The 22388-nt window shown below is 33.9% G+C and overlaps 2 protein-coding genes across 2 annotated transcripts in view; one reads left to right on the plus strand and one right to left on the minus strand.

Moving 5' to 3' along the window:
* The window catches only part of LOC145255770 (eukaryotic translation initiation factor 3 subunit C-like), a 67402-nt gene extending 52208 nt beyond the window's left edge, over nt 1-15194 (plus strand). The window contains exons 17-22 of the mRNA XM_080114432.1: nt 1419-1572; nt 4265-4458; nt 7757-7960; nt 9741-9903; nt 12175-12336; nt 14991-15194. Coding sequence (XP_079970558.1) covers nt 1419-1572; nt 4265-4458; nt 7757-7960; nt 9741-9903; nt 12175-12336; nt 14991-15043 — 930 coding nt within the window. The 3' untranslated portion in view covers nt 15044-15194. The remainder of the gene's footprint in view (nt 1-1418; nt 1573-4264; nt 4459-7756; nt 7961-9740; nt 9904-12174; nt 12337-14990) is intronic.
* A 4503-nt stretch (nt 15195-19697) lies between these two features.
* LOC145255551 (uncharacterized) lies at nt 19698-20171 on the minus strand. Its single transcript, XM_080114007.1, has one exon. It carries the CDS (start codon nt 20169-20171, stop codon nt 19698-19700), a length of 474 nt encoding a protein of 157 aa, XP_079970133.1.
* Between the last annotated feature and the right edge of the window lie 2217 nt (nt 20172-22388).

A 22388-nucleotide genomic window follows, 5' to 3' on the forward strand; every position in this document is an offset into this window, starting at 1 on the left:
TTTTAATCAGAATCGATTAAATTTTGCAAAATGTTTAAAAGACTTGAAGGCTGAATGCGAATGGTCAATGGTAAAAGTGTCAAAGTAATGCAGGAAATGCAATATATAGAAAAATAGAACACTGTTTCTACAACTTGGTACGTGTAACGAAAAATGAGAATGATGTGTTTGAAACCCTGGAAAACAGGAGATCAACAAACCCAATAATCACCAAAGTTCTAAGTAGAATTGATGATATTTCTAAAGATAAAAACATCCTTTTTTGTTGGATACCCAGTCGTATCATGCCGATGTAGAAAATAGAACACTGTTTCTACAAATATGTACATGTAACAAAAAAAAAAAGAATGATGTGTGCTGCAAAAGGTATGGAAGCAATCCTGGACGTAGAATTTGGTGTCGGAAGATGTAGCATGGCCAGATTAGGTGATGCTCTGAAAAGTATCAATATAGTTATAAAATGGGGACTGAAAGGGATCGAAATAAGAACCTTTTTCAACCACATCCAACTAAATCGAAGGAACTGTAGAGGAAAACCTAGGAATAAGGACTAAAATCTGCTAGAGAAATTATTATAAAGTGGATGTTAGAAATATTTGGTGAATTAATTTTTAAATTTTGATTACAAATAGTGATTGTGCCTTCAGAGAGAAAAAGAGCAAATTCGCTATCACTAACTGGTTAGTTGATAAGAAAAATGTGTCCATATATGCCTCATAAAACCCTTTAAAATACTCTAAAGAAACTGAAATTTAGAGAATATTTAATTAATGATGTCTGATATCTGGAAAGTTTCACATAAATCAGCTATATCTAAATGTTTTTTGAAGAGTTTCCATGTTATACATTAAACTAAATATAGCCCACTTTTGAATCACTAACACCTATTAGCTATGTTCTGAATTACATAATGATTGGCTAAAGGTAAACCCTAACCCACTAAAGGGTGCCTGCATGTGAAATTTTTTGTGGCAAGAGTTGCACAATCTCTACCGCACCTCTCTTGAGTCGGCACTGCTTTAATTTCAGTTGCAAATATATATAAGTTCCGGGTAACTGGAATCAATGCTGAGATAAGCAGAGAACAGTGCCTTGGGAAATCAAATGGTCGCCCATCTGGTACATTCCAGACTCATTGCTTAACTTGGGTTATTTGGTGAGAACCGTGGTGTAAACGTGATTATGCTGTATAATAGAAATATGTATTTCTTTATGTAAATAAAGAAGAAAAAGTTAAGAATAAAGTGTCCTCAAAATAAATAATCCAGGTTTACATTCAAAATATATAAATGTTAAACAAAATGTGATTTCTATACGATTCTAAATTTTTAATCTGATATTAAAAAAAAAATTAAGAAATTCTTCTGAGAAATTGTTAAGTCAACAAATTCACAAGAGCTTATTTGTTTACGTTGTAGGGATTGTTGTTGCAAAGACAGCATGAACGAACACCCGAACAGGAACTAATTGAGAAAAGGCGTCAAATGCCGTATCATATGCACATCAACCTGGAGCTGCTGGAATGTGTCTATTTAGTCTCTGCTATGTTGATTGAAATCCCATACATGGCGGGTAAGTTTATGGCTGATAATTCACCCTGCCCCCTCATTTTTCTTTTTTACATCTTCATATATCGGGCCATACCCCATTCCCACCACACCTTCGCACTATTTTTCTTCTAAATTATTGAATATCGGGTTGTGGTGTCTACTTAACGTTTTGATATATATATATATAGTGTGTCGTCTAGTGGTTAAAATGTATATGTTGTATGTATGTGTTTAACATAAAATAAATTCATTAACATTCAGTCTGTATCGCGCACTGGCAAATAACAAACCTCTCTCTCTCTCTCTCTCTCTCACTGATATGTCTCCCTCTCTTATTATTCAAGTACATCTCCCTCTAAAGGAAACCAGGATGTTTTTTCAGAATAACGACACCATTATTTATCACGCTTAATCTAGTATGAACAATGATTCTTGACTTTTAGGTAGATAATTAACTTATTTTTTGGACATAGTCTTGCATTCTATAAATAAATTTTGTTTACATTGGTAAAGAGCGAGAGAGAGATGCTTTCCTTTTTGGTTTTTGAGGAGGTAAGCACATTTTTTGCTGTTACGCATTTTTTTTTTTAACATTAACTAATGGGCCTTTTAGCATTTCTTTTTAATAACATGGCTTCAGGTCTTATTTTACCAACCACTACATAAAAACACAACCAAAAATACCTCCGTCTAAAAAGATTTCTCCTTCATTGAAAGACACCAGGACCAATGGTTTTAGGATTGATTATATAACATTTCTTTGTAAATATTTTTTATTCATTACTTTCCTGTACTGGGGCTGAGGGTGTCATGCACATTTTTTAAAATGTTGACAAAGCTTTTTTAACACCTTTTTTTTTTTTCCTCCTTTACATGGATGAGTTTCCATTCCAAGTCATTACCAATCACTTCATAAAAATAGAACAAAATTACCTTGGTCTACAAGGATTTCTCCATTGAAAAAACACCAGAAATAATACTTTCAAGATTAAAATATGTTATTGTAAATATTTATTTATTACTTTCCTTAACTGAGTGTGTGTGTGGGGGGTGTTATGCACATATGAGATTATTTTTTTTTTTTAAATACATTAACTAAAATACTTTTTAACATTCCTTTTTTATTGTTTCAGGATTGCTTAAAATATTTCTTAGCAAACATTTTTTGATTCTATACTTTTCATTATGAGGGAGTGGAAGCACATTTTTTTATACGTTAATTAACATCCTTTTTAACACTGCTTTTTATTGCTGAGGACTCGAATTAAGTTACCGACCACTTCATAAAACAAAAAGCTTAGTCTATGATAATGTGCTAGATAGTTACAGTTTAATTTGGGAGGGGGTGGGGTCCTTTCAACGAATCTGTTCTGGCTTTGTGCGATCTTTCCACCAGGCATTGCTGATACACTGGTCCTGCTTGTTTAGAAATTAAAATACTTGATCAATTTACATGATTTTTGGTATACAATATTTACTTTCTGTCATGAGATGTTCATCATACATATTTTCTATTTTTTAATATAAGAGAAATTCTTGACAAGCACCAAATAATCTATAGATTAATAGCGGCAAATGCAACCGTGTCTTTAAATCTAATCAGGACATAATTACATAGTGTTTTTATTTAAAGTACATTTTTAAAAATATCTAATGATAATGCACAAGCACCAATATTTTATCTCTCATGGCTTGGCTTTGCAAACGAAGATCTAGGAAGGGGCTTGCCCACGTTTTCTGCAGATACACTCGTGGCTGACAAGTACAATATGGGATAAGCAGGCTTGCCGGCAACAGCTGCAGGCTAGGGTTTGGTCTGGGTTTGGGGCTAGGGCAATTTGGCCTTCGTTCGTCCTGCATCTTCTGTTGTCCAGACAAGTTTGTCGAGTGTTCTCAAAGGAGGGGACTGCTTGATGGATGGTGTGCCGCCAAACATCTCAGTCCGCTGCAAGGGTTGATCACTGGTGGGAGTCGATGAGACAGGCACCAAAAGATTTCTTTATAGCTACTATTATATAAAAGACACTTTGTGTGTGTGTGAGTTGGTTCCCTATAAACTCGAAAACAGCTGGGATGTTTTATGAATTTTCACACAAATATATTTTATGCGTCTGGCAGTGTTCTTAGGTTTTATAATAGAATGTCTTCGATAAGTGTTGCTAATCGAAATAATCTGATGAAAGAAGAAACAGGCTATTTTGAATAAAGTTATACTATCTAATATCACAAGTGCATTTGAGAAATTTTCTTACCACACAAGCCGAAAGGCCCAACATATAAAATCAACAGTAGGTTCTTTTTGATATGACAGGGGCACATTGGAAATGAATATTTTTGTTTAAAGCACAATTGAACCATGACTACAATATATTTTGGACTTGTGGAGGCATGTGAAGCTTTCTGCCGGTGCACTGTGATGGGTCCCCAACTAGAAAAGGCAATCAATTGGTTTGATTTAAAAAGCGATTTCACTTGTTTCGATGGCTATAAAAATATGGGTGTGTGAAACATTTGTTGATCATCATTCAATCCCAGGCAATATCAGGTCTCCCTGCTCGTAAATACATAAAAATAAATTTGAAGTTTGCAAACATTTGTAGTTATTAAAGTTTTTTCTATATATAATTTAATTAAAATTTTCATAGCTTAGAATTTATTACTCAAAACAAAAAATTTCTTTTAAAATGCTTTTTCTTTTTTCCCCCTTCTTCTAGCTCATGAATTTGATGCAAGGAGACGTATGATTAGTCGAAACTACCATAACCTTCTTCGAAACAGTGAGCGACAAACTCTGACTGGACCCCCAGAAAGTATGCGAGAACATATTGTAGCTGCATCAAAAGCCATGAAAACTGGTGATTGGGAAGCGTGTAAGAATTTTGTCATCAATGAAAAAATGAATGGAAAGGTATCTTTTTTTAATTTAAAAAAAAATTTTTTTTTTTTTTTTTTAATCTTTCACTTTCTCTTTTTGGCTTTATTTTTTACTCTTGTTTTCTCTCTTTCACACTCTCTCTCTTTCTATCTGTCTCTTTCTCTCTATTTGCCACTCTCTATTTCACTTTCTGACTTTCTATTTCTATTACTTTCTGTCACTCTCTATTTCTATTTCTTTCTGTTACTCTCTGTCACTCTTTCACTTTCTATTACTCTGTCTCTCTTTATTTCTATTTCTCTCTGTCTGTTTCTATTTCTCTCTCTTTCTTTCTATTTTTCTCTGTCACTCTATTTCTATTTTTTTTACATGGAGGTCGCCACTTATCAAGGCCTAGAAGCCACTCGGGGCTAAGGGTTATTGCATGTACAGTAATCAATGGGATAGTATCGTAGTAATCATTAGTATCTGAGATTTGATAGAGTGTCTTACTTAAGGGGGCGGTTTGTCAGGAATTTGTTTATGTTGGACTTGAAGACATCCAAGTTGTAGTCAGGTAGGAAACAGGCAAACGGAAGAGACTTCCACAGTAGTGCACTTCTAAGAAAGAAGCTTTGTTCATGGAATCTACATTTTGATTTAGGCACAGATAAAGAGTGGGGAAAATTATGACAGTAGTTTCAGCTAGACGGGTGTTTTTCGTGAAAGATTGGCGAGGGGGAACGAGAGATTGGAACTACGACGAGCACTTGCCATGGAAATAACGATAAAACAAAGGACCGCAACGTCTCTTCTGTGAGAGAGAGGCTGCAGGGAAGAGAAAAGAGCATCCTCCACTAAATCACGAAGTCTATTTTGTACTCTGTCAAGGCAGGATAGGAGCGGTAGAAGGATCCCACCATTTCTCCAGCGTCCTTGGCAAAAGAGCTGATGTATGTGTTCCATTTCAGATCAGGAGTAAAGGTCAAACCCAGAAGCTTGTCAAAACATGGAGCCTCCCCAAGACGAGAGCCATCCATTTCAATTGTTGCCAGATGGAGATCAGAGTGTTGATGATGTAAAGATAGAAACTTAGTTTTAGATGTATTAAAAGTAACCAGCCACCTCTTCCACCACGCGCTCAAGATCAGAGGAGAGAGAATCAGAGAGAACTTTATCATTTACGGCCTTTGATGTGTTGCCATAGATGGTTGTGTCATCAGCATAGATGTCAACGAATGATTTAAGTATGTGTGGAGATCATTGATGTAGATCAGGAAGAGAGTTGGGTTCAGTATGGACCCCTGAGGGGCCCCAGCATTAATACTGTGAGTCTCTGATTTCTGCCCATCAACCACTACTCTTCTGAACCTATCAGAGAGAAATGATTTAATAATTGAGAAAACATTTCTATTTCTCTGTCACTCTCTCTTTCTAGTTCTATTTCTCTGTCTGTCTCTCTATTTTTATTACTCTCTGCCTGTCTCTCTCTCTATATATATCTTTCTAATACTCATAAAGGGCAAAATGTGTATGTTGTGTTTGTATGTCTTGCAAAACCTATTGACAGAGATTCATGAGATCAGTATCATCTTAAAACTCAATCCTTCAGACAACAAATATCGATAAATTGGTCAAAAACATTAATTCCTTCACCCTAAACTTGGCAGTTTTTTCCAAGGAGGGGTCCCTTTTTTCCATCACCATTTTTGCAAGTCATTGTATCAATTGGATTGACTTCGCTTAATTTGAACGCTTTCGATTTCCGGTAGCATCATAGAGCATTGGTAAGATGTCAGATTTTCTTTCACTTTCTTCTCTGCCTTTGCGTCACGGGTTCGAGCCTACCTGCCTACTACTGCTTTTTTTTTTTTTTTTTTTTTTAAACACCTCTTTCCACCCTGGCTGCCTACTGTTGTTTTGATTCCCTCCCTACGACCATTTTTTTTTTTTTACCCCTCTTTCCACCTAGACTTCCTACTGTTATCACAACCTCTCCACACCCAGGCAACGCCTGGTATCCCCACTAGTCTATAATATAAAAGCGAAAATGTGTTTTACGAAAGAACGTCCTCGTGTATCTTTTGGTGACTTTTACACGCTATTTTTGCAGTATTTTTTAGTCTTTGTGTGTTTATCTGGCTTTTCCGTATAAAAAAAAAGCGAAACTGAATCCGTAACAAAGGTGTCTACCTGGCACTCGTGCCAGGAGATCCAAAAAAGCAATGAGCTTTGATCAATGCAGGGGAAACCCCTTATATCAGACAATTGCTATTCATTTGGACACTACCCTTTTTATGGGGAGCTGGTTTTCCCCAACATCTTGGGGAAACAAAGTTAAGTTTTCCTTATCGCGTGATGTTTGACCTCATTAAGTTTACGCACCTGTCACTTAACTTTTTTATTAAATTAAAACTCTTTCCGCTTTCTGTCCTGTTGTGGCTGAGTGTTAAGGAGTCGGGTTTTTTTCCCTCTTTCTTTTCCACCTTCGCGTCAAGGGTTCGAGCCTACCTCCCTACCAAAACTTTTTTTTTTTCTTTAACACCGACTAACACCCAGGCAATGCCGAGCACCCATGCTAGTATAGACATATTTTTTTTCTTTTCAAAATGTAAATGTGTGGGCATTCATACCAGACATATCACATAAAACGTATCATGAATAAATTAAAATATTGTTTGACTGATGGTACCTTTTGGTTGTTTACTTTGTGATAAAAAGATGTTGGTTAATTGATAATTGATTATATCTATTAAATCTATATTTTTTCCACCAAAAAGTATTTGCAAGCTGTCATTCATTTTGTTGCAAATAAACAAGTTAAAAGAAAAATTGTCTCTACTCAACTTAAACAAGAGTCTCCAAACTACAGCCCACAGGCCAGATCCAGCCTATCAAAGTCTTTGATCTGGCCCGCGGAGCTCTTCTTGAAAACGTAAAAATATTCATGAAATTTTTTTAAAAAATGGAAATGTATGAAAATAGCGTGGTGGTATTTCTTTTTGTTCAAGAAATGATAAAAGGAAAATGAGGTTTGGGAGAACCAGTTTCATTAAAAAGCAAAGGTAATAAGCAAAACAGACTAAAACACGTCCAGGCCATTTTTTTTTTTTTTTTTTTTTAGCCTGCATTGCATAACTCTAAAAATTCAGCAATGTAACCCCCCTTAAAAAAACTTTGGATACCCCTGCACTTAGCAAAACGATAAATACCTAGAAATTAATCAAGGGAGATAACTTTTAATCTTCAGGAAGGAAATATTAAGGAGGGGGGAGTAGAAATAAACTTTTTGACTCTTTTCTGTAATTTTAATTTTTTTTTTTTTTTTTTTTTTTTTTTTTTTTAATTTAAGGTGTGGGATTTGTTCCTGCAAGCAGATAAGGTACGTGCTATGATTACTCAAAAGATCCAAGAGGAAAGTCTGCGTACCTACTTGTTCACTTACAGCAGTGTTTATGATACACTCAGCATGGTTACACTTAGCGAGATGTTTCAGTTGGAGCCGGCAGTTGTCCATTCCATCATCAGCAAAATGATCATTAACGAAGAACTCATGGTAAGTGAATTTCTCTACTACTATTTAAGTCATTTGAAAGATTGTCTATAGTTTTTTGTGACCTAACGATGTTTTTACAGAATTCAGGGTTCGCACCAGCTTGAAAAGTCCTTGAATTTTAACTTTTGCCTTAAAAAGGCCTTATTTCTATTATTACCTTGAAAAATCCTTGACAATATGGAAAATGTCTTGAAAATGGTATTCTATATACCCAGTAAAACGTTTGTGTTGCAATATTGAAAATAAAAGCAAAATAAATACTAATAAAATATTTTTAAAATATTGAATATAAAATCGAAATATATTGTTCTGAAATTGCATCATATTATTGTTGATACAAGAGTTACATCCCTTTGTCATGAAACTACTCAATGTTTCCATATAATAAAAGCATGTAGTTTTGTGATCAAGGGAGTTGGAAATTTCAAAATTTAAAAGTAAAACGAATATAATGAAGACCAATTACATTTAATCGTGCTTGGTTGGGTAAAGTGGATTGAGAACGTAAAAAAAACATTGTTTCATATGGAAATGTAAATGACTTTTCCTGTTGTCAATTAAGTTTTTTTGTTTTATATATCAAATTTGGTTTTGAAAAATTGGATTTTCTCTGGAGAAGGCCCTGAAAATTTTTTTAAAGTCTTGAAAAACGATGAAAAGCCTTGAAAAGTCATTTAAAATGAACATTGAAAATCTTTATGAACCCTGAAATTAATTCCTATTTTAGGCGTGTAAATTTTTTCCAGTTGAAAACAAAACATGCACCAGAGTCAGATTATTTTGTCTTTTTTTCTTCCATGATGAAACTTTCACTAAGCAGCAGCAGCTATTCTTTTTTTTTTTTTTTTTTTTTTTGTTTCCTCTCGCCAATAAACCAACAAGCAAACAAGGCAACATCCAGAAACAGAAAAACTCCTCTCAAACACAAAATCCGTCTTTATGCTGCCATTTTGGACTCCAAACAACACCTAAACTTGCATACTTGTATTATCCTTGTATTGAAAGAGTTCCAGGTTCGCATGCCAGTGCTTCTCTACAGTGGGCCAACCATGGGTGTTTTTTTGCTATGTCTCTCCACACCATAATAGTCACCTTTAAATCTTAGATTATATATTAATTATATAAAGAACAGTTGTGTGTGTGCGTGTTTGTATGTTGAGCTAAAAATCCAAAACTACAAAACGAAGACTCACAAAGTGGATATATTCTCGATTAGCTTTTTTCTGAATAAAAATAACTAGGATTAAATTTAATTCAATGCTTATGGAATATTATCACACCAACCACTCTTCTAGATACAACCACTATAACCCCCCTCCCACTCTCTATTAGCGCCTGTCTAAATGCAAATTCTATGAACAAAGCTTCTTTCCTAGAAGTGCGCAACTATGGAACTCTGTTCTGCTGGCCTGATTTCTGACTGACTACAACATTATCATCTTTAAGTCTAATGTAAACAAATTCTTGTTGAGCCATCCTCTAAAATAATAAAATTCTACCCAATTTCCACTAATAATGATCACTTTGTTTTTTACTCCGTAACTACTTCTCACTCATAAACCCTTATCCTCAAGTAGCCTTCGGGCTTTGATAAGTGGTTATTCCTTTGTAAAAAAAAGAAAAAAAATCTCTTTTGAAATATGCATGATTAATATGGAAATAAAAACAAAACCCCAAAAAATAAATTTTCTTTGATTGTAAGCCTGTCCTTAATATATGCATTTGATATTAAAGTTTCTTTACTCGTGTCCTTTTTTTTTTTTTTCCTCTCTCTGTGTAGGCGTCGTTAGATGAACCAACTCAAACAGTGGTGATGCATCGCACAGAGCCGACCCGCCTTCAGTCCTTGGCCTTGCAGTTAGCAGAAAAAGTGGCTAATCTTGTTGAAAACAACGAGCGTATTTTGGAGAATAAGCCCGCCTTAAATCACTACAAGACCGGAGGTAAGTTGGTGAAAGAGCTGGTGGATTTCATACTTGCCAGAAAAAAATTATTTGGGGGAAATTTGTTTAATGGGAGGAGAATACAGAAATAATTGAATAATTCAAGAAAGAAAAAAATTATTTGGGGGAAATTTGTTTAATGGGAGGAGAATACAGAAATAATTAATTGAATAATTCAAGAAAGAAAAAAATTATTTGGGGGAAATTTGTTTAATGGGAGGAGAATACAGAAATAATTAATTGAATAATTCAAGAAAGAAAAAAATTATTTGGGGGAAATTTGTTTAATGGGAGGAGAATACAGAAATAATTAATTGAATAATTCAAGAAAGAAAAAAATTATTTGGGGGAAATTTGTTTAATGGGAGGAGAATACAGAAATAATTAATTGAATAATTCAAGAAAGAAAAAAATTATTTGGGGGAAATTTGTTTAATGGGAGGAGAATACAGAAATAATTAATTGAATAATTCCAGAAAGAAAAAAATTATTTTGGGGAAATTTGTTTAATGGGAGGAGAATACAGAAATAATTAATTGAATAATTCAAGAAAGAAAAAAATTATTTGGGGGAAATTTGTTTAATGGGAGGAGAATACAGAAATAATTAATTGAATAATTCAAGAAAGAAAAAAATTATATGGGGGAAATTTGTTTAATGGGAGGAGAATACAGAAATAATTAATTGAATAATTCAAGAAAGAAAAAAATTATTTGAGGGAAATTTGTTTAATGGGAGGAGAATACAGAAATAATTAATTGAATAATTCAAGAAAGAAAAAAATTATTTGGGGGAAATTTGTTTAATGGGAGGAGAATACAGAAATAATTAATTAAATAATTCAAGAAAGAAAAAAATTATTTGGGGGAAATTTGTTTAATGGAAGGAGAATACAGAAATAATTAATTAAATAATTCAAGAAAGAAAAAAATTATTTGGGGGAAATTTGTTTAATGGGAGGAGAATACAGAAATAATTAATTGAATAATTCAAGAAAGAAAAAAATGCGAATATAAATATATATATATAAAGAAAAAACAATTGTCTCCCGGCAGTTTTGCACCACTTTTATGTCTCCTTTTGAAAGCTTAAAACTGCGACATAATATTAAAACTTCTTTAGACTGTTTATTCTAATTTAGATCAAAATGCATTGCATTATTTTGATTCCATTCAAAAGTCTTGTGGTCGGATTTGAGGCTTTTTTTTATAAAGTGTTCGTACAATTTGTCGGTTTCATTTCTTAATTGTCTCTTTTGCACTTTCTATTTACTTTTTTTTGTTTCTGTCTTTAATTCGATTTGTCAAAAGAAAGAAAGAGGAAAATAAAGAAAAAGGGAAGGTATAATTTGGTATTATTACCAGTAGTGGTGGCTGTAGTAGTATTTCATATACTTACCCGCCACAAGCTTAAGGAGTCTTAAGAAGAAATTGAAATTTACTCAATTGTTTAATTCGTCTAATGACTATCAATCAAATTCAATGCAAATGTGAAATATTTGCATTTTTAAAATAAGAGTTTGTCCATTTTATGAATTTTTATAAAAGTCCACTTTGCATAAAATTAAATTAAACTAAATATAGTATGCAGTACAACCCTTTAAACCTAACCATTATGTTATAAACTTTATAATGATTAGTTAATTTAGGGGAGTGAATCCTCTGTATAAAAACATAATACAAACTTATATATTAATGTTGTCACTAATCTTTTTAAATAGTGTTGTAACATTTTAACATTTGGACAACAACACATTGTCTGAAACAGTCACAAGCGAACAAACAAAAGGAAAAAAATTTGACTCAGATTTTTTTTTTTCAGTTTTTACAAAAGGCATTTACTACTGGTTCTTTCCAACAGTGCACTGCATTTTTTTTTTTTTTTTTTTTTTTTACGAACACATGCTTAAAATTCTCTCGTGCTGCCATGGGCCACATGTCCATTTCAGGCCGGATCGCACTTTTTCCGGTCCTCTGCCTCCCCATGTGTGTTCGTGTCACCTGCCATCCACGTGTGTTCTTTTTTGTTCTCTATTTTTCTTTCCCTTTTCTTCCTCAGCTGTGACGTCACTTCGTGCACTGGTTCGGTCATTTGCATATGTGTAATGCTGCTGCTAGCATTAGCAGCTCTGTTAGATGTTTTCCTAGCAGCTAACAGTACACTTCATCTTTCTAACCTTTGCGTAGACCTGTAGACATATTTGTTATAGTGTGTGGCTGTACTGTAGTCGACGCTAACAACGAATAAATTATTTTTACTTCTCTTCGTCAGGCTATGACGGTAACCAACAAATGAATCGCATGGGAAGACGCGATCAGCAATGGAAACAACGTGACAACAAATGGGGAGGTCACAAAGATTATCATAACCAGTGGAACGACAATCGTGATAACTGGAAGAACAGAGACAGGGATCACCAGTGGGGAAATAAGTGTAAGTTTTCCCAGCATTCTTTTTTATTCTTTTTTTTTTTTATTTATTTTTTTTTTTTTTTCTAACAAGAGTAGGAGGTGACTCCCCACATACTTTTTTCAGTTATTTTAAATTGAAGAGAATGTATTATGATGATACTTCTGTTTTTATTTTAATTTTATAGCATTTTTGATACTTTGCCGTTTGCCCTCGTTGCCTCTCTGTCCCCACCACCTTTCGTTCACCCTTGTCATCTCTTTCTCCCCTCCCCACCACCTTTTGTGTGTCTTTGTCGTCTCTCTCTTTCCTCACCATCTTTTGTTCGCCCCCCCCCCCTCCCCATCTTCCACTCTGTCTTTCCCCATCGCCTTTCGTTCATCTTTGTTGTCTCTCTCTCTCTCTCTCCCCACCATGTTTCATTTGTCCTCATCATCTCTTTCTCCCCACCACCTTTCGTGTGACTTCATCTCTCTCTCCCCCCCTCGCCTGCTGTACGTCCTCGTGGTCTCCCCCATCCCACCTTTCACCTTCATCATTTTTTTTTTTTTAATAAATAATCCCATGATTTATCAATTCTTATAATTATAAACTGTTTGCTTTAGTTAGGTAATTATTTTTAATTTTATTCAACATTTTTTTTTGCTACATAAGTTTACAATGTTTCGAAACTATATCTGCATAAAACAATGTTTCGAAACTATATCTGCATAAAACAATGTTTCGAAACTATATCTGCATAAAACAATGTTTCGAAACTATATCTGCATAAAACAATGTTTCGAAACTATATCTGCATAAAACAATGTTTCGAAACTATATCTGCATAAAACAATGTTTCGAAACTATATCTGCATAAAACAATGTTTCGAAACTATATCTGCATAAAACAATGTTTCGAAACTATATCTGCATAAAACAATGTTTCGAAACTATATCTGCATAAAACAATGTTTCGAAACTATATCTGCATAAAACAATGTTTCGAAACTATATCTGCATAAAACAATGTTTCGAAACTATATCTGCATAAAACAATGTTTCGAAACTATATCTGCATAAAACAATGTTTCGAAACTATATCTGCATAAAACAATGTTTCGAAACTATATCTGCATAAAACAATGTTTCGAAACTATATCTGCATAAAACAATGTTTCGAAACTATATCTGCATAAAACAATGTTTCGAAACTATATCTGCATAAAACAATGTTTCGAAACTATATCTGCATAAAACAATGTTTCGAAACTATATCTGCATAAAACAATGTTTCGAAACTATATCTGCATAAAACAATGTTTCGAAACTATATCTGCATAAAACAATGTTTCGAAACTATATCTGCATAAAACAATGTTTCGAAACTATATCTGCATAAAACAATGTTTCGAAACTATATCTGCATAAAACAATGTTTCGAAACTATATCTGCATAAAACAATGTTTCGAAACTATATCTGCATAAAACAATGTTTCGAAACTATATCTGCATAAAACAATGTTTCGAAACTATATCTGCATAAAACAATGTTTCGAAACTATATCTGCATAAAACAATGTTTCGAAACTATATCTGCATAAAACAATGTTTCGAAACTATATCTGCATAAAACAATGTTTCGAAACTATATCTGCATAAAACAATGTTTCGAAACTATATCTGCATAAAACAATGTTTCGAAACTATATCTGCATAAAACAATGTTTCGAAACTATATCTGCATAAAACAATGTTTCGAAACTATATCTGCATAAAACAATGTTTCGAAACTATATCTGCATAAAACAATGTTTCGAAACTATATCTGCATAAAACAATGTTTCGAAACTATATCTGCATAAAACAATGTTTCGAAACTATATCTGCATAAAACAATGTTTCGAAACTATATCTGCATAAAACAATGTTTCGAAACTATATCTGCATAAAACAATGTTTCGAAACTATATCTGCATAAAACAATGTTTCGAAACTATATCTGCATAAAACAATGTTTCGAAACTATATCTGCATAAAACAATGTTTCGAAACTATATCTGCATAAAACAATGTTTCGAAACTATATCTGCATAAAACAATGTTTCGAAACTATATCTGCATAAAACAATGTTTCGAAACTATATCTGCATAAAACAATGTTTCGAAACTATATCTGCATAAAACAATGTTTCGAAACTATATCTGCATAAAACAATGTTTCGAAACTATATCTGCATAAAACAATGTTTCGAAACTATATCTGCATAAAACAATGTTTCGAAACTATATCTGCATAAAACAATGTTTCGAAACTATATCTGCATAAAACAATGTTTCGAAACTATATCTGCATAAAACAACTTGGATGTTGAGCTGCTCTTCTATGAATCTCTTCTCTTTTAACTTTTGGAAAGTTTTTTTCTTTCCAAAAATTAATAATGAAAACAAATATCAAAAAAAATGTTAAAAATTTTTATTGATTGAAATTTTTTTTCATTTCCATTTATTTTTAAACAAATTGAACCTTTTTCATTTACTTTTTAAAATTAAACTTGTTAGCAAAATACCCCGAAACTGAATGAATTTAAACTCTTTAACATGGCAAGATTACAACAAAAGCATACAAAATCGCACGCTATCTTGTTGTTTATGTTTTTCGTGTTAATATTTTAATTCTTTTTGTTTTGTCTTGTAGCTCGCCGAGATAATAACTACCACAGCCATAATTACCGTGGAAATCGAATGTAAGAAACTGCCAGCAATAAAATTGCAGTTGGTCTCAATATTTTTTTTTGTCAAAAGTGACCTCTTTTATCCATTACTCACTGTGTTTTTGACACGAGTAATTTAAAAAAAAAAGTTTCTTGTCATTGATTAATAATAAAATTAACAAAATTGATTTTTCTTGAGTTTCTTTTTCTTTTAAAAAATTTTTTTTTTCTCATTGTTTTTGGGTATCTTTTAAATTTAGCTTAGAATTTTCTAAAAAAAAAGTGTGTTGCTTCTAAAACTTTACAATCACTGCTAAAACAAAATAATATTTGAATTGATCAAATAGTTTTATTTTTATATATAAAATCATTTTTAAGCATTAAATCAAAGTATTTGTGGGTATTCTAACAAAATGTCTTGCAAATTTGAATGATGTCATCTGCCTCATCTCTTTGCTCTTTTCAAAATGACATTGCAAGACAGTTGCTTCATGGTCAGCCATAAAATTTGATTTCCTTATTCTCTATATATAAAACAGTAGATGTATGTATGTATGTATGTCTGAGTGTCTGTTTAGTGAAATTAACCGGAAATAGTAATCATGTACCAAGGATGGTTTATAATGAGTAAAATCTTGGGATGGCTGACTTGCACATACAGAAATATGTCGGCAAGTTGAAATGCAAAATGTTCAACTTGTTTACATATTTCTATTCTATTAGTTTTACGCATGTGCAAATTCATGCAATGCATGAAATGATTTAATTTTCTATTTTCAATTTTTCTTATCTATCGGCTGAGAGCTCAAATGGTAGAGAATGCGACTGGAGTGCTAAATGTTTTGGCGACTACTGTTGCTAACAATTCACCACTCTTACAAAAAGAAAAGTAACAAGTGAAACAGAATGAAAGGGAAATAATTGGGGGGAGGGGGTTATTGAAAGCAGACAAGTGTTGTACATTGTTATTACATATGTGTATGTTATGTTTATGGGGACAAAAAATAAGACTGAAATTAAACAGAACAAGTGAATTTACTGGAAAAATCACGGATTACAATAGAAAAATGTGAGCTTGAAAAGTTATATGGTTAAGCTTAAACATGGTGAAGTAAAGGACAAGATATTCTAGTAAAAAAATATAATAAATTTATAACTTAAAATATTGCAGCATTCAGAATTTTTTTTAATTCAATTATATAATCAATTCTTAATGCTGCAATATTTGAAGTTATAAATTTATTATATTTTTTATTAGAATATCTTGTCCTTTCCTTTTCCAGTTTTAACTAGTCCTTTACTTTTCCATGTTTAAGCTTAAACATATTACTTTTCATGCTTGCATTTTTCTATTGTAATGTATGTATATGTTCAATAGAAACTTGGCTCTATAATAAATATGAAATCTGCATGAATTAAAATTATTACCTAGTTCCTAAATAAAACATTAAAGTAAAAAAACTATTGAATTAGAAAACAAAAGAAAAATGGTAAATTAATAAAATGGTCTTTTGCAAAGCAATATGCTAATTGCTATTTTTTTTTGGCTAATAAAATTGATAATGTGTAGCAAATGATGTAAAAAGAAGTTATTGCATCTGTATACCGTCTGAATGTTTGTCCAAGGCGATCTTAAGCCTGTATATAGCATTGTGACCTCCTCTGGCATAATGTTCCAGCTGCAGAAACTTGAAAAGTTATATTGTTACCTCTGCGCATGTCTGTGGAGACCATGATTCGGCATTGGAATGAAAGATTCCCAATTTGTTAATCTTGCCACATTAATAGTATGTGCATTATCAGCATATTAAGACAGCTGTTTGTCTTTTGTCAATATGAATTTAGCATTTTAATCTCACTGTTAGTGTGATAAATTTATATTATAGACTAGCAGGCTGCTGGGTCATAAAACATAAACAAATATTTTAATTCTTGCATATTTATTATTATAGAGCCAATTTTCTATTGATTATTATTCAATACCCGCCCGCGGAATGTTCCCCCCACCCCCCAACACACACACACAACGTCAGCTCCTATGACATATTATTTTTAAAATGTAATTATCCACTGACATGTGCTTCGTCGTCTACGACTCATCAGAGTGGCTGAATATAGCGAGATTCGAAATCGAGATCCCACGGTAATGAGCCATCTCGCCAACTGTCTGTATATATCGCGATTTACTTAAATGTTGTTTGTTTTGGTTTTAGCAATATGTTTTGAATGAATTCAATTATTTACGAAAACGCATTTTTACCTAAATGTGAGCTGGGAATAATTTTCCCTTTAACCAATTTGGTACCCCCACATTGGGATCGGTATATATATTATTTTTAAAATGTAATTATCCACTGACACGTATTTCGTCGTCTACGACTCATCAGAGTGGCTGAATATAGCGAGATTCGAAATCGGGACCCCACATATATATCTGGAACATATAAAAGACTGTCTGTCTCCATATTTTCAAACTATCTCTGAAACTAAAAGTCGTAGAGCGGCGCTAGGCACCTCAAATGATTGGATTTTTTTACAGATTATTCTTTTATTGGTCTTTAGCTAAAATAGTTTTTAAGGGGGTCAAAAATGGATAAAAATTGAAAAAAAATAGTTATACATTTTGTACATTCATCTTAGTTTATTTTTAATCAGTTCATATGTGTGTCACATTGGTACAGTGGTAACGTCACCGGCTTTGAATGCTACAGTTTTGCTTACGGTTTTGATTCTAGCTGATGGCACCCAAATACTTTTTTTTACTTTTGAAATAATGGGTTTGTATTACTGTACACATAGATTCGAAAAAGTTGTCAAAAAACAAATATATAACAAATAAATGTTATCAAAGGCAAGATAAGTTACTTTTCTACCAAACTGGATATATTTTTCGTGTTTTTATTCAATATAACATGTTTATTCAGCTCGAAAAGCATACAGTGTTTACCGATGTATTGGAACATTACAGGAGGGCGTCTTATTCTCTCTTTAACACGGTAAGTGTGGGAAAAGATGTTATAAATAAAAAACCGGATAAAATACTGTTAAAAACTCGCTCAATATATGTTACCGTGACATAGGTTGACATATATTCTGCGGGTTTTTAATAGTATTTTGTATAGATTTTTTATTTATAACACCTTTTTCCATACTTACGGTGTTAAAGAAGGTGTGAGACGCCATCTTGAATTTACGAATACATCGGTAAACACTATGTTTTTCGAGCTGAATAAATATGTTACATTGAATAAAAACACAAAAATTATATCCAGTTTGGCAGAAAAGTAACTTATCTTGCCTTTGATAACATTTATTTGTTATATATTTGTTTTTTGATAACTTTTTCAAATCTGTGTACAGTAATACAAACCCGAAATAATTTCAAAAGTAAAAAAAAAAAAAAAAAAAAAAAAAAAGGTTATATATATATCGATACCAACACTTTCTGACACTCTCTCTCCATTTTTTTAAAAATAAACTGGAGTCTAATTTTTAACAGTACATTAACTTTTCTGTTACAAAATACTTTTGAAATTTGGGTTTAAATTTTAAAAGAAAAAGAAACGACTTAAATCAACATTAGTAGTAATGGAATATTGCTAAAGGTTACCAAGTCATTTTAAAATGTCACGATGTATGAAAAAAGTCATTAAATGCTAAAAGATCCTGACATCCCACTAAGACTTTAATTGCTAAATTTTTTATTTATTTAAAAAAAAATTTTTTTTTATCAATGCAACTTTTGGCGCTTGCTTTAATTTACCCCCAAAACAACAAACTTTTCTCAGAAATAACTGCCAGATTATCTGATAAAACACATTTTACTTCAAATATAATTCATGCACTGCAACCTTCTGTAAGAGTTACATTGGATGATGTAATTATTTCACAAAAACATTAACAAAAACAAATGTATCAACGACGAGAACATAGGAAAATAAATAAAAACTACTCCAAACAAATATATCGATTCAGATAAAAATAATTTCATCATCTTTTTTTATTTTTACATGGGGGTCACCACTTATCAAGGCCCGAAGGCCACTCAGGGATAAGGGTTATTGCGTGTACAGTAATCAATGAGATAGTATTGTAGTAATCATTAGTATTGGGGGTTTTGATAGTGTCTTAAGGGGGCGGTTTGTGAGGAGTTTGTTTATGTTGGACTTCAAGACGTCCAAGTTGTAGTCAGGTGGGAAACAGGCAAGCGGCAGAGAGTTCCACTGGCGTGCAGTTCTAAGAAAGAAGCTTTGCTCCTGGAATCTACGTTTGGATTTAGGCACAGATCTATTAACGGTAAACAAAAAACTCATTTGGGTGGTAAATAATAAAAAGGCAAACATGTCTTTTAGGTGCGTGTTAATTTGTATTCTCTTAGAGAGTGTGTGTGTATATATATATATATATATATATATATATATATATATAAAAAAAAGCAGATAAAAGTATTTTTTATATTTCACTAGCCTGGGTGCCCCGGGTGTTTGGCGGTGTGTGTTTTAAAAAAAAAACAAAAAAAGAAAAACACACACCTGCACGCTATGATTTCCGCCTCGCATGTTGAATCTGCTATCGTAACCCTGATCGAGACGATCCGCTACAGCAATGCCATATTTGGACAGCAAGTTTATTATACTGTCAAAAAGGTCCTTTCAGGTTGTATCACACACATCAAGAAACTCAACAAAGCGTTAAAAAATTTCTGCTCCATATCCTTCTGAAAATTCAACTCCCTGAGAAACAATACTTAGTTGCGCTGTGTGACTGATATTAGGTTTGCAATCTAGTATTATGCTATATTTTGATGCAAGAACTTTGGAGATAATTTTGTTTCGTATTGATTTAGCAAGAAGGTTGGTAAGTTCTTTCTGAATGGGATTGCTAAGATAATGATCATCCAGTTCATGGCTCTTAGTGCGTCTGACATGTTCAGATAAGATTGGATCAAAGTTTACTATTAGCTCCACTTCTCCGAGAAAATTTCCATTTCTGATGTTACTGAGCTTTTCATTTGTGCGACGGAAGGTCCAATTTCTCTCATCCAAAAACTGAATTATATTAATCAAACGAAATGAAACTGCTCTCCAGTATGTCTGCTCTTTCTGAATCAATTTATTTGATGGTAAGTCATCAGGGTCGCCTGACCGTTTATTATGCCACACCATCATACACTCCTTTTGATGAGTTGATTGTTCATGTGTCTTCAGATGTTTTCGATAGACGGTTCCATTGGTTACCAAATCATACGGACGAAGACAAGACCCCACGACTCTTACTTTCACTACCGAACAAACGGCAGGCAAAACAAAAACTAAGTCAGTAGACTTCGAGTAGACGAGCCAAGAACGACGAACAGTTTCCTTATTTTACAATGTCAAATAATAGTTCTTTTCTGAAAATTTCCGCGGTGGGTTTTCCTGATTAAATGGGAAATCATAATTCTTCATCTTAATTGTGTGGCACTATATCTTAGTACCCCAGTTGTGGTGGTTGTTAACCCCCCCCCCCCAGCACGGCGAGGAGGTGATTTGGCCATAAGCGGAGGGATATAGAAATAAGCAACCAGAATGCAATCCCACAATTCCCTACCTTTTCTCAATCTCTTTTTTCGTCCAGACAGCATTGAGTTTCTTGATGTGTGTGTGAAGCAAAATGTTAGCAGGAAAAAATCAGGAACAGATAAGAAATAGTCAGTTTCGTTCTTTGAAGCGAGAGATGTTTTGGCTGTAATAAAAGTAGAGAAAGGAGACAGGAAAAAAAAAAGGCAGAAGAAAACTCGCTTCTCACAGATTCACGGTTCGTCACAAAGAACAATTCAACCGTCAGAATCACCTACGCACGATCTGCAAAACACTCCCCATCAGCCTCCTGCCTTTATAGTGGCCGGGAATTATATATTTGCATAATCGCTCGAGATCACACGAAAATTGCATGGGGTCAAAGCCAATAAAACCCCATGGACGCCATCTTGGAACTCTCTATCTTCTGCTTGGCTCACAACACAACAGACGTATCCAGGGTAAGCTCTTTATTTTCCTCCATTTTGGTTATTGCCGATGCCGCTACATTCCCCCATGATCTCATGATCACAGACAGGGCAAGAGGGCGGTTGTCTTTGTCGGGTATTTCTTGGAAGAATCGGGGGCAGCACTTCATCATTACCATCGTTATTACAACCAGTCTGTTCCATTATCCCCTCTCGTAGTTCCATAGGCGGTGTTGCACAATCAGGGTAGGGGGGCAGTATCCGTCTTTGTTGGGTACTCCTTCATAAAGGTAAGAGGGGTAGTCCTTCTTCCGCTTCTTTAGTATGTGCATTATATGGTTCAAAATCTTCTCCATCGTCCTGCATCATACTCTCTATTCTTTCAGAAGACATCATACTGTCTGAGTTTTCCTCTGATGTGACAACATAATGGCGAGGGCGCAGATCCTTTACGTGGCGATTCATGCCATCCACCAAAATCGATTGAGGGATAATTACTTTGGTCACCTCACCCTTGCCGAACCTTGTGGTACATCGATTTTGCGGCCTTTTGACCCACACGTGATCAACCTGGTAAGAGCAATTCTTGGGACCTGGGGATGCAGTTGCAAGATTGGTTTCCTTTACTCAAACTTTGTATCGATAAATCCTGTTGGCAGGTGCAGTGAAGGGAGATAAGTCGTCTCTGGGTGTGATGTTATACTAGTAGACAGCCTCCTGTATGGGACCGCATTCTAGCCGCTATTTGTTTCACTGTGTGGTGACATCGCTCCGCTATGCCATTCCCGGCTGGAGCGTATGCACAATGGAATCGCAAGTGAACTCCCCATTTATGTGCGAATGCTTGGAACACGTTGCTGCAGAAAGCCGTGTCATTGTCTAAAAGGATTTCATGTGGTGAGCCACGCTCGAGAAACACTGCCTCCAACTGATGAATCATGCTTGCCGAGTCCTTCCTTGCCAATTTCCTTCAAATGGAGAAACGCGATGGACCACAGTCTGTTAGAGTTAAAAAATGGAAGGTGCCATAATGCGTGATATCCATTCCAATTCTTTGCTGATTCTCGTTAACTTCCACCTTTCCCTTTTCCCATTTGACCGGCGCTGAGTCAATGGACTGACATTCCTCACATTTCTGTATGACCGTTTTAATGGTTGCTTTTGTCGTAGTTGGGCAACTTTTCCTGACAAAGTAAGTAGTGCGTTGCACCCCACTACCTTTGTGAATAGCCATGATTTGACTCTCATCGATCTCGTCTGTGTGAACCGTGCTGATCACCGGGTCAAGCCCGTTCTTCTTCTTCATCGCCTCAAATCACCGTTATGTTACTCGTGTTAATCGGTCAGCGATGTTTCATGCTGATGGAACCAGCGTCACATCCACTGTCAGCCCATA

This window comes from Euprymna scolopes, chromosome 31 (assembly GCF_053919585.1).
Source record: "Euprymna scolopes isolate OS-2025 chromosome 31, ASM5391958v1, whole genome shotgun sequence".
Classification (NCBI taxonomy): domain Eukaryota; kingdom Metazoa; phylum Mollusca; class Cephalopoda; order Sepiida; family Sepiolidae; genus Euprymna; species Euprymna scolopes.

What these genes read in the sequence shown, in the direction of transcription:
- LOC145255551 (XM_080114007.1), bottom strand. Translation starts at nt 20,171, where the DNA reads ATGGTGTGGCATAATAAACGGTCAGGCGACCCTGATGACTTACCATCA.